Consider the following 19,498-nt stretch of genomic DNA (forward strand, 5'->3'; position numbering starts at 1 on the left):
ACTGTTTTAAGACTTATTTATGTGTATTTATTTATTGTATATATTATTTATATACTATTTAAATACTGGTTGCTTCCTACTGAAACACGAGGTGTTCTTCTTGATTTTGACAATAAAAAATTTGTAATATATCTTTTAGCATTCTTGAATATACATTTATTATAAAAATAAAGTTTGTATCGGAAATGAAACCAAATCGAAAGTAAAGTGCTTATTTGAAAATTTGTTATAAAGAAAACGAACCTAGTTATACAAAAAAAAAAAACACTCCAACTAAATGATTAAACATTTTTCCCTTGTTGATCAACAGCAGTTCCTCAAAAATTGTGAAAAAAAATATGTTCATTAACAGGCCATATTAAATTTCGAGGAGGGAGAACCAGACGAAACGGAAGTAAATTTCATTATTTTGATTTGCAACGAGATCAATCTTTCGCCCAGTCATCCTGATGATGATGATGAGCAAGCTGGCACAGGGATCAGGCGCATGCGCATCCGCTGTCGCCGACCGTTAACACCCATGCCAGACTTCCTTCCTTTTCTTTTTGAAGAGAAAGGGATAGAGCGAGCGAGTAAACCCCAAAAAATCGCAACCCTATATAAAATAAAAATATATATAACTCCACTAGGAACTCATGCTGCTGTCAGATGATGATGATGATGATGATGCTGCATTGTGTGAGCCCCTTCGACTGCGACTTCGATTCCCGGCAAGGATAACGAACTCTGCGAGTCCCGGGCATCGAAAACCCTCACTCAGTCCGTCTACCCTTTTCACGGCATTGAATTTCCCCCTTTTTTTTGTAGGCCTTGGTCTCGCATTTGTTTTTGTTTTGTCCTCAGCGGAGATTTTTTACCAGCGGGTTGAATAGTTTTCTTTTTTTTAGCGCAGCTGCTTTCGGGGTTTTACGGTTTTTTTTTTGTGAATTGCCGTGTAAGTTGATCGCCACTTGATGTGGGAAAAACCACTCCAAATTCGACTTTATCGTTCAGAGAGAGAAGTGTAGGTGTTGAAGATCAATGGGGGGAAGCAAAAATTAGCTTTCTACAATTCCAGGAAAATCTGGAAAGTCTGAAAAGTCCAAAAAGAGTGATGAACTTCCATCTATCACTCCTCCTCCCCCCTTCGTTTTCCTGTACTATTTTTTTTTTGGTTAGACCCAAGGGAAGTGGTGTTCAAAAAACCGTAAGTAATTGCCGGGATATCCGTGCAAATATTTTCTAAAAAACCCTACAGTTTTTTTTGCTAAAAAAATTATAGGTAACCCTCCCCTCGTTTGTAATTAAAAAAGCAAGAGGAATAGAAAAGAGAAAAGGTTCTCGGGTTCAGTGTGCAAAAAAGGCTAGATGAGGAGCGTGATTGCGCAATGATCGGGAAACGAAATTTGAACTTTAATGGCAATCTCTCTCTCTCCGCCTTCTTTAAATGGAGAAATTGTTTGATTGAGTGTGGAGGAGCATTGGATTTATAATCAATCCTAGATCCTAGACAGATCTTTAGAGTTTTACTCCATGCAAATTAGGGGTTGATCCTCCTGTTCCCAATTCATTTGTCCCTCCTTTAAAGTCTCAAATTAGTTGCGCATCTTGTCCGGGTTCCCTCCTGTCGCCTTGTCTTTTTACCTATTATTTTTTAAGATTGACAAAGGAAAAAAGGGACGACAAAATCCTGTAAAAAATCTACGGTTCTTAACAAGGCGCCTTTTGGCAAAGAGGGGAGGAAGATTTCTTTTTTTTTTTTGTTACCTGGCCCCTGACATTTTCCCATATATATATCTACAGTATTCCTTACAGTTCATTCACCTTGGCTGAGGCCAAGAGATCATGATGATGTTTTGGGCGTTGCATCAGCCTCAAAGATTAGGTTCAGTCTGTCGGATCAGTCAGGGAATAATGTGTTTTCTTTTAATATTATAGAAAGGGTTAAGGGACCTAAGCTGGTAAAATGGATTGTCCATGGGACAGTTGCTGAATTAATTCGTTTTGGAATAATGAAAGAATAACACTTTGAGTATGAGAAAAGAAAAAATTCTTGATAGTAGAACATTTATTTATAGTTTTATAAACTATAATAAATATTTTATTTATGGCTTCGGGAGTACATTACATTTTAAATATAACTCCTAGTAATAGAATCGAATCCGAAATCGATCATAACTAAGTTATAGTTTGAATAACAAATTATTGAGATTTTTATATAACATTTTTATTGACAAATCAAAGTTTAAAAGCTCAGCCAAAAATGCATTAATTTTAATTCGGAAATCAAAATTTTAACTAAAAATTTTTGAAAAAATTTTGAATTTTTTGTTTTGACTGAACATGGCTAGATCGATTCGGCTGTTGATGCTGATCAAGAATATATATGATTTATAGGGTCGGAAATGACTCCTTTATGCTATGCAAGCTTTTGACTAAAATTATAATACCCTAGAAGTGTATAAAAATACATTCAGTTTATAATATTGAGAGTTCATCTGTATTCTGTTAATTTTTATTCAAGAAGCAAACAAATTAATAAGAATGTTCTGGCTTTAATGTTTTTTTTTTAAAGCCCCATTAAAAGCTACATTTAATTGGCTTTATATGTATCACATTTCAGCAAATGATCGTAATAATTTGCTAATCCTTTGCTTTCAACACTAATTTTATTTAAATTTATTCCTAGAGAGAACCTCTCTCTCACTCTCGACTCAAACGATTTTTAAATAACAAAATGCAAATGAGCAGAAGAATTATAAAAAAATAAAACCTCTGACAAGACAGCTAGAGGATCAAACAAAAACCAAAGAAACTGCAAACCAAATGTCCTTTAAGGAAACACACAAAAAAGCGCGCCAAACGCAGATTTCTCTATATAACATATATTCTATATACTTTATAAAAAAAAACAAGGAAAAATAAAGCGAAACAAAGGACAGAACGAGACCCAAGGAGATCGCAGGAGCACGGAACCGAAATCCGAGTTGCTCGACTGTCTGGGATTATTGGGCAAGGACAACTTCATGATGACGCAAGAGCGCAGGATCATGACGATTGGGATAATGATGATAATGATAATGCCGAGTCTGCTGTGTTTGCACAATTTGCAGGCACACACACTCACACACACACAACAATTGGAAACAATAGGGAGAGAGAGGCTAAAGGCAAAGGCAACCCGTTTTTTAAGGGTTCCCAAAACCCAACAAAACAGCCCGCCAAGGGGATGAACATCAGCCTCATCCTCTATACCGCCTTTGCCCTTCTGCCAAGCCAAATTACGTTTCACCCCTTTGTAAAAAACTCTAAAATGAAAAAAGAGGCGAGAGCGATCGCTTTGCTTTTTCGCTTTTTTCGCAGCAACCGCTGTCAGGCCACGGAAATTTTTAAAAAATTATTTTCGGCGCATTTGGACGGGGCATTAGTCGTGAAAAGTGCGTGGCCGGATAAGCAGCATCGCTCCGAGAACAAAATTCTTAAAAAACTCTTAAAAGTTCCTCAAGTTCCTTAAGATTTCTTCAAAAACCAAGACAAATTTCTCAAGTTTTTTTTAAACAAGATAAACAATAAGATTTGGTAAATGGTGTTGAGACTTTTTGAAAAATTCTACAAGACTTTATTTAATGAGTAAATATTTTACAAAAGAGCATACTTTCTTTAAAGTAATATCAAAATTTTTGAGAATCGTTTAATAAATTGTTTGATATATTTAAAATATTATACTTAGTTTTTTGCCAAACAAACATTTTAAGAATTACTATAAATATTATATAATATTATATAATATTAGTCTAAAGACTTCTTTTGTTTAAAAATAAAATATGTTAGACTTTTGATATTTCCTATATTACAATTTTATTTCCTTAAAATAAATTCAAAGAAAATAAAACACCAAAGGAACTTAAACAAAAATCATTTACCAAGCTAAAATTAAAAGGAAACTTTACAAATTCAACTCCAAAATTAATTCTATAATCAAAATACATCTTAGAAAATTCAAAAAGTGCGCGGCAAATTTAAATACAAAATATAAAACGACTAAAAACTGATGCAAAGCACGTGGTCCTGGTGAATATTTTCGATTTTGCGCATTTGAAACTTTAAACTTTGTGAAAATGAGAGAAATGGGAGAGAGCGAAAGCGAACCAAAAACCCAAAGCAGACGCCGCGTGGAGAAAAGTGTGAAAAATGCCGACAAAATAATATAGCAAAAGGAAAACTCATGAAAATCAAGCTCGCATTTAATTCTGGGCTCCACAAATCATTTGTTTAAAACAAAACCTTGCACTACAAAATTCAACAAAATTGTTAACAACCAAAATTAAACAGAAAACGAAGACAAGTTTACCAAAATCTACAAAAAATAGAAAACAAAATTTAACTTAAAGCTAAATTGGTGAATCAATTCATTTTTTGGTAAGCTTTTTCGATTGCAAAATTAACAACAAAAATTGGCAAAACGCATTGGATTGAAAAGAAAAGGAGAAACTATGTGAAATTGTTTAAACAAATTGAAACTATGCAAGTGGAAATAGTTTCTAAATTCAAATCGAAATTAAGGCATTTTTTGCTATATATGTATGTGTGCGTGTGTAGAGACAGCAGACGCTTTTTCAAAGATGGCCGCTGGGAGTGAGAGCGAGGCGGTGGCGGCAGCGGTGAAGGGGGGTGGCTCAGCCCGCTGGGTGTGAGGAGAGGGGGGGGTGTGCTAAGGGCTGTTGCTCATTTTTTTATTGCGAAATAAACCTAATTAAATGGAATTGTTTACTATTTTGGCAATGCACAAAAAGTGCTTAGTTTCCAAGATTTTTTCTGTACTATTTTTGTCATATTTATATTTTTGATAACCTAAAAATATTTTGAAACAGATGAAAAAAAAACCTCCAAAACATCATTAAAAATTGCAATTAAATTAAAAATATATAAATATTTTTTTACTTGTGCTAATCTTCTAATTTAATCTTATAATTTAAGTCAGAAGCTTGCAAATCATGAAGGAGTCATTTCCGACCCTATAAATCATATATATTCTTAATCAGCATCAACAGCCGAATCGATCTAGCCATCTCTGGGAGAGAAAAAAAATGTAAAAACATTTTCAAAATTTTATGGGGGGTTTACATCGCTAAAATTAACAAAAATCAAATAAAAATTGAAATTTTTAAACATTTTAAATTGAGTTTGCAGATTTAATAACCTATCAAAAAATAACATAGGCAAGCTTTCTGAATTAAAATTAATGTATTTTTGGCTTACTTATGATTAATTTATATTGCAAACTGCAAGGGTATACAAGCATCGGCCTTCTGAAGTTAGTTTCCTTGCTTGTTGAATATGAAATAATCCATTTAAATAAATTCAAAAGAGAGATATTTGTTACAGAAATTGTTTTTGATATTGAAATAGTTTTAGGAACTATGCTAAAATTATAAATTGTTTTTTCCTTTAAGCCCACAAAAATAAAACTATAAAATAAAAGATCCTAAGAGTTAATGTAACACTTAATTTGAGGCTTACAAAAACTTATTGCATTCTTTTGAAATGTGGAAACATTAATGCAACAAATATGTATAAAATAAAATAAAATTAATTCCATTTATATAGGTTTATTTAAATATTTGAAAATACAAACAAAATCATTTTTCAAAGAAATCATATTCCAGGATCATATGTAAATTAATTAAAAGGAAAAAGGGGTTTTATGTAATTGATAGGGAATTATAGATTTGGTTCAATTTTATATATGACTTAAAAATGAGCAAATTCATATAGATTACTTCCTTGGTGCTGTCAAATATTCTTTTTCTTTTTTTTTTTTTGAGTATATATCAAGCTAAAACATTTAATCGGTTGAATAATATTTCTTTAGTTCTTTTAAAATAATACTCATTTATTATATATGACCCTATACTTATTTATGGAATATTTTGAATAAACTCACATTGCTTAACCTTCATAAACAATAAGAAAACCATTTTTAAATCAACACAGAATAACATAACAGCTTTTCATCAAATTTTCCTCCAAAGTATGATTCTAAAATTTCGTTTCTGATGTGCTTTTATTAAAACTAACAATATTTTCGAGTTTCAATATACTAAAATATAGATACAACTTGTAATATTTGAATCACAAATAATTTTCTGATTAACAAACGCCATTTTAAGTCACCAAAAATGAAAACAATGAACAAAACTAGAACCCACCCCTGGTGGTTACTAGCAAGTAGATCGGTGGAATAGGCTGGACAGGACATCCTGTCCGACTCACTGACTGACCATGCCAAGCCACACACACACACACACTCCGAGTGTGTGATGGGAACAACCCCTAGGAGTGGTATGATATATATATATATGTATAGAGTATAGTAGCCACCACCAAACATCGCAACCAGAACTCAACAATAATCGAATGGAATGGTCAACCGGAATGAATTATGCCAAAAAGCAACAATAACACTATAGTGGTAGTCAGTCAGGGAAAAAAGGAGGGTAATTGCCATATAGTGTTGTGCTGTGTGTTGTGTGTGTGTGTGGAAAGACCTTGTGCTGGTCAGTAAAGGTAGAAAACTAAACTGGCCAATGGCCAATGGGTAAGGTAACAAAATGGCAAAGTTGAGACACAGAAACATGATGCAGTTAAGTGCAGAATAATGCCTGGGAAAACTATTTGAATATTTAAATGTTTTTAATGAGTATGAGGAATGATCTATAAATACGTCAGAGTGAGCTCATGATTTTAATGGACTTTGGTTACACTTGGTTAGCATTGAATTTGCAATTCAATTTACTTTCCCAATTATTTGTCACTTTTAAAGTTTATAATACATTTACATTTAAAATATCTAAGGGATTAAGGATGCAGGAGAGCATAGAATCCATGGAGAAGACAGTTCTAAAGCATTTCTTATAGAAAATATCAACAATTTTTCAAACATTTACTTTTCATATATAAAATTTAATAAGTAACAAGAGCCTAAAAATTAGAAACATTTTTTGTTTTGAAATCTGTAATCTGTGAAGTAGCTTCTCTTTTCTTCTCCTACATATTTAAAATTTAAATTAAACTTGTTTTACAATTTCTCTGATTCGGTGATTTAGTAGCATTTAAATATACCCAGATTTTGGTATATAAAAAAACTGATAAATCCTTCTATATATATTCTTGATCAACATCAGAAGTTAGCGTATTAAAAATAAAATAATAATCATTATCGTGAGTGTCATAAATCATACAAATTTACAGAATCGGTCCACACATATCGATAGAAGATTTATAATAAAATATCCTTTTACTGGATAAAGGCAAGAAATTTTATAACAATATACTATTTCGGATCTAATTAAAGATATCTAGGTTACAAAATGGATTTAATATTATGCCTTAATAAATTCTGAGAAAATTATACAATTCGTAAAAATAATATCCCTATTTTGCTTACAGACAAAATGAGAACTCATAAAAAATAATCTATTCTGCATACACTCAAGATTTCACACAATTCACATAACAATTACATTATAAAACTTAATCTATTCATTCACTCTATCTTTCATCTTTAACAAATCCATAAATAACTCTTTACTAATAGCCTTGGCAACAAAACTTTTTCACAAAAACCACCCCCCCATTTAAAAATCACAAAAATTTCCCTCCCTGATTCGAACTCCGATTTCGGATCAAATAAATCTATAAATAGAGGAATATGCATTGCGAGATACTTTCCAGCAATTAAGAGCGAGTGTCCGTCACACCTGCGTACACCTGAACTTTGCCACGAAATGCTGTCCCCCTATAAATTGCCCATTCCTGTTCCATTTCAAATTGGAAGTCATGAAAATGCATTTTCCATGTTAGCTGCTATTCAAATTGCTTAATTGCGGCATTAAATATGCAGAAAAGTAGGCAAAAAGAGCGGAAAATATTATCCCGAGCGGGCAAACAGGCGGAAGGAGGTGGGAAAAGCTCTTCCCATGCTGACCAAATTGCTCTGCGGCAAGTGTGGAAATATTTCGTATCAACAGAGACATTATTTCGCTTGACAGTTTTTACCGCCAACCCCCCCACAGGTGTCAAAGTGACACCTGAGTTGCCGCACACACACTCTCAGCACATCACCATATATATATATATACGTATATATCCCTTCTTTTGCGTAACAATCAACGAAAAGGTTGAAAGTCGAAGTCAGGCAGGCAAAAAAGCCACAAGTCCATAGGTAGCCCCATTCCTAGATTCAAATGGATGCTGGATATATTTTCTCTCTCTTTTTTTTCCTCCCAGATTTAATTGACGAGTGCCTGCTGCCTGGGCAGGATGTGTCAAGTGCGAAGGAATAACCTTAATAGAATTTCCATTTATGTCCATTAGTCCTTGATACTCACTCGGTCGAGTATAAAAAATAAATTATGGCATTGCAACATTTCCAAGAGGATTGATGGTTTTTAATTTACATTAAATTAAGGCTGACATAATTAATATAAAGCTACTGTTATTAAAGAGCACTCTAAAGTTTATACTTATTTATAATTTATAAAGCAATTTGAACCACTAATGATGAATAGATCTAAAACTACCATTAAAAAGATTTACATCTACATCATATATAAATTCAAAACTTTTAACCAACAAACCAAAGCATATTTAAACAATAATTTTCTTAGAAATCTAAACAAATTCAATAAACAAACTATTAAAATACTAAAAACGAAATATTTAACAGCTTCCCAAACTCAATTAAATCCTCTTGCCGTGTTTAAACCATTTCAAAATATCTTTTTAATACTATTCACAGCAATAAAATCAAAATCCTTCCCTTTCTGAACTCTTTATATTCAAAAACTTATCAAAGATTACTTAAACTTGACCATAAACCCTTAAATTATAGCCTTTATCCTAACTTTCCTGCAATCTTATCTGTATTTTCTCAACACACAATCACAATTAGCCAAAATAACGAATTTTAAATACCCCAAAATGTCTGAATTAAACTTGAACCAAAAAAAAATGTAAATCGAACAAGTCGAAAAGGTAAACAAGATTTTTCCCTGGCAAATCAATTAGTGGAAATTTACCCTGAAAACTTGCGGGTTAAATTGTTGGCAAAATGTGTTTGCCGTTTTTCCCCGAGATCCATCAATGCATCCCATCCGATGGAAGCCAACCACTTGGCACGGAATTACAAATGGCTGAGAGTCTTGGCTGGCTGTCAGTTTCGGGTTTCAGTTCGCTGTTTGTTTGTTGTTTTGTTATTTTCCTGTTTTGCTTCTGTTCTGTGACTTTTTAACCTAATGAATAATAAATTGGCCCAATTGTCACGCAAAAACAATGCCGCGGAAAATAGATGGATAAGGGTTTTCCTGGGTATAAACCCCACCTGGAGGAGATGATGTCAGGACGGTCGTCTGTTAAGTTTCCTTTTCCCCCCCAAATTTTAGACACATTTTCCTGACTTCAGTGTGTTTTCTTTCTTGGTGGGAAGGAAGTGTCGCCTTCGATAGATTTTGGCATTTGTTACAGAGCGCAACTAGCATTCACCTGGGAAATCGTGGCAGGCATCTTGCAATGATTAGCAGCCTTTCTGCCACCATTTTCTCTCTTTTTTGGGGCGCCCAACTTGTGCATCTCCCCGGGCAAAAGTCAGAAAGTAATTAGCATATTGAAATGTTTGTGAAGGCCTCCCGTGTTCCGAAACATCTCGCTGAATTATTTAGACAGCATATTTGATGCACTTGCAATCGCTGCATTTTCCCCACTTCTTTGCCATGTTGCGTGTTGCATGTTGTATTTAATATTTAATTGGGGAAAAATCTATTTGGTTGCGCGAACAAAAGGGGTTAAATTGGGCGGTTATCTTTTCCCCAGTATCCATGTATATCTGTATCTCCTCTTGACTTCACTTAAAAGCGTGTCAACATCTTGTCAATCACAATTTCCTAAATAAAATGTAAATGTCACACAGAATTCATGGTGAAATTTAGTTTGGCAAGTGTGCTGATTGTGTTTTAAGTTTGTGGTCGCGAATAATTGAAGAGGTGTGGGTTTACATAGATTGATGTGGGATATTCTCTAGGGAAAGCCCCAATCTAATCGATTTGAGTTTGAGAAAAAATATTTCAATATATTGTGAGAGTTGAGAGAGAAGGAAATCTTCAGTACATATAAATTCCTAGATTATCACTGGTTATTTAGAAAAATAAATCAAGAAAACTTAAATGTTTTCTAGACTTCAAACCGATTTAAGTTGGTTAATACTCTTTTTTATAAATTGCTAAAATATCATGAACATTTCGAAACAGAATTTCTTCAATTAAATATACTTTAATCAACCCTTTGAGATACTTTTATTAAAGCTAATGTATTTATTAACTTTTTAAAAGTGTCTCTATAAAAGTTGACTTGAACTAATTATAATAATCCGAAATATAAAATAATCAGGCTGTTTTTTAGGACCTAAAGACATAACAGTTTCCCTCCCAAGCTCATACATATTCATATATATCGGTCAGCGAGTCTTTTAAAATACACGTCATAAAAAATATATATATAAAACCCTTTTAAACAATTAAAACCCGATTTAATAAGGCTATAATGCTTAATGCTAACTACCATTTACCCCTGCCTTTAGGGGGCGTTTCAACTATTTATAATAAACAATAAAGAAAAGAAAATAACTATAAATGAAAATTCCAAATTTTTTACATAATTTACGCCTGCGCAAAATGAAAACGCAATTTTCCGAGGACATAATAATCGGCTTTGGGACACGCTCATTGGTCGTCGGCAGACAGGAAGCCGAACGAAAGCCGAGCGGAAATCGTTTGCATAACACGCATACGCCGCATAGGCTTAAAGGATAAAAGCCGCCGTCAACGAGGGATGTTGCTTCCTTGTTCGAGCTTTCGTTCGACTCGCGACAGGACTTCGTTGCACGTCCGGAACTTGTGCGTTCGTGTGGCATGACCTGGCAGGCTGGCAGGTTTTGCCAGGATCACAAGGATACAACGTCAGCGACTGGACAACCGTATTGCAGTTCCGGTGCGGCTCTCACACCGTGCAGACGTGTTGGCCTGCCTAATAAAATAATAACAATTACTTAATCCCCACCAAATAACTTGTGTGTAAATCTCAAAAAGTTTAACAATCCTTTGGCTGAATTTTTGGTTTTTTATATAAGAGTTCCTGGAAATGGACACTTATATAATTTTGATTGTTGCTCAGAAAGCCCTTTATTTATCAGGCGGCTTTCGAGCAATAATTGAAACCAAATAAGTGATCCCGACATCAATTGAAGTGCGATCTAGTTTGTTAAATGGTAAGTGATTCTTTAAATTAACTTGTATTTGCTAAAGTAAGCTAAATAATTAGGCCTAATTAATCTTTTTAGACTAAAAGTAATTATTAAATAATTAAATAATATTATTATTCGCATTCTTTTGATTCTACATTTGTAGATATCTTGATATTAAAATGTAAAGGTTAATTAAAGTTTAAAATCTCATAACTCCGCCAAAAAATCATTTATTTTAATTCGGATAGCTTTCCTATGTAAGTTTTTGTTACCTTAATAAATCTGCGTACTCAATTTAAAATTAAAAAAAATTAAAATTTTTATCAATTTTTAAAAGTTTTAACAATGAAAAAATTCCTTAAAATATTTGGAAAAATTTTTATCCTTTCCGACATGCCTAGAAATATTCGCCTGATGATGCTGATCAAGAATATATATGGATTATAGGGTCGGAAATTACTCCTTCACAGAGTAAAAAGCTTTGACCAAAATTATAATACCATATTTTTAGTAGAATTTATCAATATTTTTACATTACAATTTTTTCTACAAATCAAAGTTTAACAAACGCATAACTAAGCCAAAAAGCCATTAATTTTAAATCGGAAAGCATTTCTATGCTTATTTTTTCTAGGTTAATAAATCTGCGTACTCAGTTTAAAATGTTAAAAAAAAAAATTTTTGTTCAAAATTTTAACAATTTAACAAATGTAATTCCTTAAAAAAAAATTGTCAAAAATTCCAAACATTTTTTTTCTTGCTGAAGATAGCTAGATTGACTCCGCTTTTCATGCTAATCACGAATATATATAATTTATAGCGTCGGAAATGACTCCTTTATGATTTACAAGCTTCTGACCAATATTATAATACCCTGCGAGAGTTTAAAAATATTTAACTGGTAGATATTAATCATATAAATTATAGGAAGGTAGTTAAAACTATTTAGTATATAAATAAAGCATTACCACAGCATCGAATAGATATCTCAATCTAAACAGAAATAGTTTTTTTTTTCGCTTGGTTCATTGTGCCCCGAAAAATAAACATTTCCTATTTCTCTGAACTCGCCCGCATTGACAACAAACCAAAGACGACTTCCCCCTTGCAATTAGTCACCAGAAACCAGAGCGTCGTTGAACTTTGTTCAACTAAAAAACAATTGTCAAACGCACGGAAAGTACCCATAAAAAGCACCCACAAATCGAAGCGACCTTCACATTGAATGCGTCTAAGAGTCGACGAGTGTCAATGCACCTGACAAAGCGAACAAGTTTTGTGTTTTGTTATTATTATTTATATTCGGTTTCGGTATATTCGACACACAATGGCCACAAGCGATAGGTTTTAATAGCCAATTTGCGTTTGTGAATTAGCATTTTTAGTGCGAAACTGCTGCGATCAGTGAACTCGATGGATTTGGGATCGGGTTTTTGGTTTACGCTTTTTAAGGAACCAAAGTCAAGAACTATTAACAATTCTTAAAGCGTGTTTTTGGGTGATCTACTGAACTGATTTGTCTGCTTCGAATGCGAACTATGACTATGAATTATTTATAGTCTGACTTTCAGTTTCAATTCCTTATTTTAAGCAACTTTATAATTATTTAAATAAAAGACAGCTTCCATCTGCATCCCAGAGTAAATGGGACATTTAAATACGACCTCAGCAATTGCATTGAGTGATGTCTATGTGTGCGTTTGTGTTAGCCATGTTTGTCGTAATTTTAAGGGCAATGTTAATGCCAAAGTGACTGCCGACATTACATTGATTGTCGCGACATTGAATTTCAATTATTAGTTTGGTTCCAATCGCAATTCAAATGCTTCGCGGACATCCTCATTTGCATAATAAAAGCCAGCCCAATGATTAGACCAAGTCCAAACTGTTGATGGAAATATGACGCTGAAGGTTATTTTACAATGTGAGAACCTAATTATGCACAAATGCAGGCAATGAAAAATGTAAAATGATAACGAGAACTAGGGAAGATTTCAGGGTAGTTAATGAGTTTGGATTTTGTGTATGAATAATTAAGGAAATAGTGTTTTTCCGTAAATAAAATAGCTTTTCCAGTAGAAATATCCTTTAACTAGGTCTAGAACTAAAAAATATGACACAAAACATTTAAAGAAGAACAAAACGTTTAATAAATAACTAAACAAGCTTGAAATAAAAACACAGCTTTATAATAAAACTCATATCCTTTCGCAATTATTGCATAACAGATGTTAAGCAAGAAAGAAACAATATTATATTTCCCCTTGTGAGTCAACAAACTTCAGAGTAAATTCATTCATCTTACAACAATCTCAATAACACCTTAAGTACGTGTTTATTAATTGCATATATAAGATACTCGAAATGCCGATAATGGGGCAATAAACTGGGCTGCTACCACACACAATTCCAGCATAAATATTGTCACACCTTTTGTTGTACTCTATATTCAATGTCATGAACTTCGTGTTGGGTCATAAAAACGCTAAAACATATACAACTTTATTTTCGGCTATTTGTTTACCTTTCGGGTTTTGTTTTCGGCAGCTCCTTAATTCTACAGACGAACCACACCGCCAATTGAAATGCCAAAACGTGTGCACATGACACCCACACAAACACTCTACACACTCTATAAAGGGGAAGCGATGAGACAGCCAGTGCAACGCTCAAAAAAAAGCTCAGAGCAACAGGTGCCATTATGCCATATAACGCACATGCCCGACTTCCGTCTGTTATCAGGCCAAGAGAGCCAACAATGGCAGAGAGCGAGAAGGTATTGAGCTTTCCGGCTAATCCCCGCATAGAACAGCGGACGAAAACAAAAAATATGTCAATGGGAACTGAGGCGCCGCTTAGAGGCACCTATATATAAATTAATTGGCGCACAGAATATTTGCGACAGTCCGTTAAATAGTACCGTGCTTAACGGGTTTTGTTGGTGCTCAGAACAACCTATAGTTTGTGTGCAAAGAAAATGTCTAAACTCATATTCCTAGCCGTACTTCTGTGGTTAGTGAGATGCGGTCGGTCCCAAATAGCTTGTGAGTTGATAGAGATAATTGATTAAACTCAAGAAGTACTCTTCTATTGTGATTGGATTAATACCTAAACTTCTATCACGTTTAATGTGTGTGTAGAACAAGAAACAATAATGTAACAGTTGAAAAGATTTGAAATATAGTTTGCAAATCTATTATAAAATCCATACCAAACTCACCTGAGTAATTATCCCACTCACTGCCATATTTCCTTAGTTACCAATCAGCCTTGCACGGTGAGAAATCCCAAGATCGTGGGCGGTAGTGAGGCGGAACGCAATGAAATGCCCTTTATGGTCAGTCTAATGCGTCGTGGCGGTCACTTTTGTGGCGGCACCATTATCTCAGAGCGGTGGGTCCTTACAGCAGGACACTGCATCTGCAACGGGCTGCAGCAGTTCATGAAGCCCGCTCAAATCCAGGGAGTTGTGGGCCTGCACAGCATTAAAGAGTATCTCAATGGGATTGGCAACGGTCCAGATGCATTGAGAGTGGACTTTAAGAATATCGTGCCCCATCCGAAATATGACTGCAATGATGTTAAACATGATATAGGTACGTAATAACAGATATTTACCGATCTTTACTTATCTACAACTTCTGAGAAATTTAGATACATATCTCTCAGTTATTCAAACCTAGTAAGTGTTCTCTTATCCTATAGCCTTGTTGGAATTGGTGCAGCCAATCCAATTCACAGCCCAAATTCAGCCCAGTTGCGTGGGTTCCGACAAGGGACATCGCAGCCTGGAGCAGGAATATGGCACCGTGTCCGGTTGGGGCTGGACGCACGAGAACCAAGCGGAAAACGATCGCTCTGACGTTCTACGTAAGGCCACCGTCAAGATCTGGAACAACGAGGCCTGCGAAAGATCCTACAGAGCGCTGGGCAAGAGCAACACAATTGGAGACACCCAATTGTGCGCTGGCTATGAAAACGGTCAAATCGACTCGTGTTGGGTGAGTATCCAACAGGAGGACAATGCACAAATGTTATGTTTTCGGCTTACTTGCACTTACAGGCGGATTCCGGTGGACCGCTTATGTCCAAGGAGCATCATCTGGTGGGCGTAGTGTCCACTGGAATTGGTTGTGCACGGCCAGGATTGCCAGGAATCTACACGCGTGTCAGCAAATACGTGGCCTGGATGCAGAATGTGATTGGGGGCAGGAAATAGTTACTCAGCAACGGGGCAATCAATTATTGTGATTCAACTGTGATATTAGTTGTTTTAAACTGTGATTTTGTTAATAAAGTTTGCACTGATCCAACGCTTTTCTTTCACAACCGCCATTTTCAGAGTTATCGATTGGTAAGACAATCGATTCCTCTGCGATTTCTTTTTGGTATTTAGTATTTATTTAGTATTTAATTCAAAGTGACTTTTGATGAGTTAAATCAGGTTTAGATATTTTAACTGACTCTTTAAAAAATTAAAACATGGAAGAATAAATGAGTAATGTTTATTTTATGAACATATTGGAAGAAATACTTGTGTTTATATTTTCATTATATTTTTTTCTGTGCGGTATGGTTATATTCTTTAAGTCACACCTGGTCACACTTCTTAACAACAAAACGAAAAGCCATAAATGGAAGAATCCGCTCTTACAAAGTAAATATCTTTAATAAAATACAATAATAATTATAATTATAAATAAACAATATTAAATCACTAGCCAGGCCATTGCCGAGTTAATGCTCGAGATCGAGGCCCCAAAATCCACATACAGTAGCTTCAAGCAAAGCGAACGCAAGGTAAATCCTCTGGGCAAAACCAACAAACGCTTTTTGGGCCGCACCATTATTACGGCCATTCGCCATAATAGACGGGAGAAAGAGCGAACACAGGCGAATTGCCGTCAGAAGCTTAAGGATCTGGATGATATACACGAGAGAAGAAAGTCCAACTACTTTTACAACCAAGAAGCCAGCAGGAACTCGCGCAGAACCCGGAGCACAAGTCGTAGTTCCAGCAGCAGCCGCACTGCCAGTAGAAGCCGTAGTCGACGTCGCGTCAAGAAGTCCAAAAAGCGACGTAGCAGAAAGAGAAGCAGCAGCCGAAGCAGCAAAAGCCCTAGTCGCAGTCGCAGTCGCAGCCGTTCCCATCGAAAGAAGAACAAAAAGAAGACGAGAAAACATAGAAAATCTCATCACAAGAGCAGGCGTCGCAGCAGCAGCAGCAGTAGTCGCGATCGGAACTCTTCACCAAGAGTTCATATACCCACCGCCGTTTCTACACCCACGGATGTGTACTTGGAACATTCCAAGCAAATGGCTTTGGCCGTGGCCATGGCCTATGGCCAGGTCTTAAAAGCAAATAGCCTAAAGGCTACAGCCAAAGAACGTGAATCTTCGCCCATGAGCGATATAATCAAGGAGCTCATGTCCGATGGAGAGGATGAGAACCCAGGTCCAATTGACGTCCTCTCAATTTCATCGAACGACATAGGAGATAATGTCCTTACCTTCGATGTAAGCTCGAACTCCGCGTCCGACAGCGATTCCTCAACAGAAAGTTCGGATACAGCCGCTTCCAGCGCTGGCAGCTGTATAGCTCTGGATCAAATGGATAACAATAATAGTGATATAGAGATAATTGAATGCCCTTATGATAAGGAAAAGAAGGTACCTGAGGCCGTTAATAAAAAGCAACATGTGAGGGAAAATCCCGGGCTCGACTCTGTGGACCTGACTGGAGATTAAGTAGCTTGGATTTTATTAGAATAATTATTTTTTTCCCAACATCACAGCATATATAGTATATGAATTCTTTGAGGTATGCTGCCATCTTATTAATTTGATTTAAATGTATATAATAATGTTATAGAAATATGTTATAAGCTCATGCCATTATTTTTTTATGTTAGTTTCCCCTTACATTAATTAAGTCAAAGAGACTGATTAAAAAGCTTGTTAAATGATTGTACAAGAAAAATGTCAAGAGATTGAGATTAAATTGAATTAGTAGTACTTAAAAATCATGATAAACCTAAATTGAATACTACCAGAAATTAAGATTATATTCTTATATGAATAACAATTAAATAATTCATTACCAAACTCCTGTGAAAAATCAAACGCCCCGTTTTTGCTGGGTATCACGTCAAACTGTTGCTCTCTCTGACCGATTTCTCTTTCTCCCAGTCTCGCTCTCTCTCGCCACCTGCAAAAACAGCTGATTCTTTATTTATTTCATTTTCTATGGAAAACGGCAGGAAAAAGACGTCAATTAGGAAACAATAATAATTAGTCCACAGCCACAGGATGTTCGGGAGTCTGAAGAAGAAACTGAGCAGCGCCCTTCAGGAGGGACTGGTTATATCGGAGAATCTGCAGCAGCAATATCGCCAGCGTGTCAGTTCCGGGAACGCGGAAAGTGGCCAGGCCAGTAGTGTTACGACTCCCACCTCCCCGACTGGAATCCCGCCGCTGAGTCTCAACGAGAGCCTATCCTCCAGCAGAAGCAGCAATCTCTCCCTGAGCACTGCCTTTCAGCTAACAGACGGGATACCAACGCACCTGAATGTGGCGGCAGGCTGCAGTTTGCTGGCGAAGTACGAGGATGACTGGCAGCACATCCATGTGGCCAATGAGGAGAATGCTGAGCAGGCGGCTGCGATTGCAACACAAATCGCCGGAGTTCAACAGAAGGCCAGCAATCAGCGCCGGGTCGTTAGTGAGCTGAACGCCAGTCTGGCAGGGATTCCAACGCTAGTTGCTCAGCTGAAGGAGAGTTCGAAGGTGCTGCAATCCCTGGAGGAAATGGGCAAGCAGCTGGAAATGGAACTGGAGAAGCTGGAGGATCTGTGCGAGGAGTGCGAGCTGCAGGAGTTCATGCTGGAGCAGCAATTCCAGCTATCCCGACACAAGCAAAAGAAGCTCAACGAACTGGAGCAGTACCGCCAGAAGGTTGCGTCTCAGCATCAATCCAAGATCAAGGATCAGGAGCAGCGGCTATTGAAGCTGCAAAGGGAGCGACAGGCGGTCTTTGATGATGCCTTCCGCAATGATATGGAGGAGTACAAGCAGCACGGCCAGCTTACAAGTAATGTGAATTGAAATCCTTCAACAGCCAATATTTAAAGCTATTTCTTTGTTTGCAGAAATTCAAACGAGCGGCAACAAGTTGGCCTTGGAGGAAGTGGTTCTGGAACCCAACGAGGTGGAGACAAAGGATGCTTTGGAGCAGTTCCTAAACGGTTGATCGGTTGTTAGGGCTTTTAAGTCGAAAGACTCCTCCCATTTGTGCCTTTAAGTGCAATTTAAAACGTTAAAAACAGTCTGGCAACGTCATCAATATGGCACAGCAGCTGCTGACAGCCTCTTCGTTTTATAAATTTTTATTACATTATAGTCTACTCGTTTTTATTGTATACAAACTTACAAATTAGATGACCTGTATCTACATATTTTTATGAAGATATACATATATTTAAATCATCAAAGTATATACCGCGATGTTTTCGATTACGCGATGGTTAGTTCGCGCATGTTGGCAACTCTGGTTCTACAAGAACAACAACATTGGGGGCGATTAAAAAACATCAATAAAAAAGGCTTAATTCCACGCAGCATACACCTGTCGCAGCTTTCGTATCATCCCGCTCTACCCGCCAAGTTTCCGTACCCCCTCCTTGGTGAGCTCGAGCTTATGGGAGCAGTTGGATCAGCGCTGAGACCAAAACTCGTCGACATGTCTTCCAAGCAAGCGAAATTCGTTGAGAACACGGTGGCCAGCAACAAAGTGGTTATCTTCAGCAAAACCTATTGTCCCTATTGCACTATGGCCAAGGAAGTGAGTGGATCGAGACCTTCAAAGGTCGCCTAACATGATTAATCTAATCTAATTGTGGTTGCAGCCTTTCAAGAAGTTGAACGTGGAGGCGACAATCATAGAGCTTGACGGCAATCCGGATGGGAATGAGATTCAAGCGGTTCTCGGCGAGATCACGGGCGCTAGGACGGTTCCCCGGGTCTTCATCGATGGCAAATTCATTGGAGGTGGCACAGACATTAAGCGAATGTTTGAAACGGGAGCCTTGCAAAAGTACTTCCAGTAAATGTAGAGGTCCTTAAGCATAGTCTGCATGAAGCTCCTTTTTATTTATCAAAAGGTTAGAGCACATTTTATCTAGTTAAATGTTCAAAGTCCTAAATAAATTCTTTTAAAATTTTAAA

The 19,498-nt window shown here is 36.2% G+C and overlaps 4 protein-coding genes across 5 annotated transcripts; all 4 read left to right on the forward strand.

Annotated features, from left to right (window-relative positions):
- The first annotated feature begins 14,252 nt into the window (after window positions 1–14,252).
- Window positions 14,253–15,524, forward strand: LOC110185260 (trypsin 3A1). Its single transcript, XM_086838794.1, has 4 exons — window positions 14,253–14,319; window positions 14,533–14,871; window positions 14,981–15,276; window positions 15,339–15,524. Exons 1-4 carry the CDS (start codon window positions 14,253–14,255, stop codon window positions 15,492–15,494), a joined length of 858 nt encoding a protein of 285 aa, XP_086694920.1. The 3' UTR covers window positions 15,495–15,524.
- Window positions 15,525–15,846: 322 nt separating this feature from the next.
- LOC110185200 (uncharacterized) lies at window positions 15,847–17,398 on the forward strand. Its single transcript, XM_020953926.2, has 2 exons — window positions 15,847–15,932; window positions 15,997–17,398. The coding sequence occupies exons 1-2, from the start codon at window positions 15,910–15,912 to the stop codon at window positions 17,021–17,023; spliced, it is 1,050 nt and encodes a 349-aa protein (XP_020809585.2). The 5' UTR covers window positions 15,847–15,909; the 3' UTR covers window positions 17,024–17,398.
- Window positions 17,399–17,442: 44 nt separating this feature from the next.
- On the forward strand, window positions 17,443–18,768 carry Dysb (dystrobrevin binding protein dysbindin). Its single transcript, XM_020953944.2, has 2 exons — window positions 17,443–18,365; window positions 18,424–18,768. The coding sequence occupies exons 1-2, from the start codon at window positions 17,585–17,587 to the stop codon at window positions 18,522–18,524; spliced, it is 882 nt and encodes a 293-aa protein (XP_020809603.2). The 5' UTR covers window positions 17,443–17,584; the 3' UTR covers window positions 18,525–18,768.
- On the forward strand, window positions 18,659–19,498 carry Grx1 (Glutaredoxin 1). Of its 2 annotated transcripts, XM_086838677.1 has the most exons (3): window positions 18,659–18,797; window positions 18,893–19,115; window positions 19,180–19,498. In XM_086838677.1, exons 1-3 carry the CDS (start codon window positions 18,778–18,780, stop codon window positions 19,378–19,380), a joined length of 444 nt encoding a protein of 147 aa, XP_086694803.1. In that variant the 5' UTR covers window positions 18,659–18,777; the 3' UTR covers window positions 19,381–19,498. The 2 variants fall into 2 exon arrangements, with proteins under 2 accessions (XP_086694803.1, XP_086694802.1); XM_086838676.1 differs by lacking the exon at window positions 18,659–18,797 and having other exon boundaries at window positions 18,806–19,115.

This window comes from Drosophila serrata, unplaced genomic scaffold (genome assembly GCF_035046125.1).
Source record: "Drosophila serrata isolate PLE 108 unplaced genomic scaffold, ASM3504612v1 contig_359, whole genome shotgun sequence".
Classification (NCBI taxonomy): Eukaryota; Metazoa; Arthropoda; class Insecta; order Diptera; family Drosophilidae; genus Drosophila; species Drosophila serrata.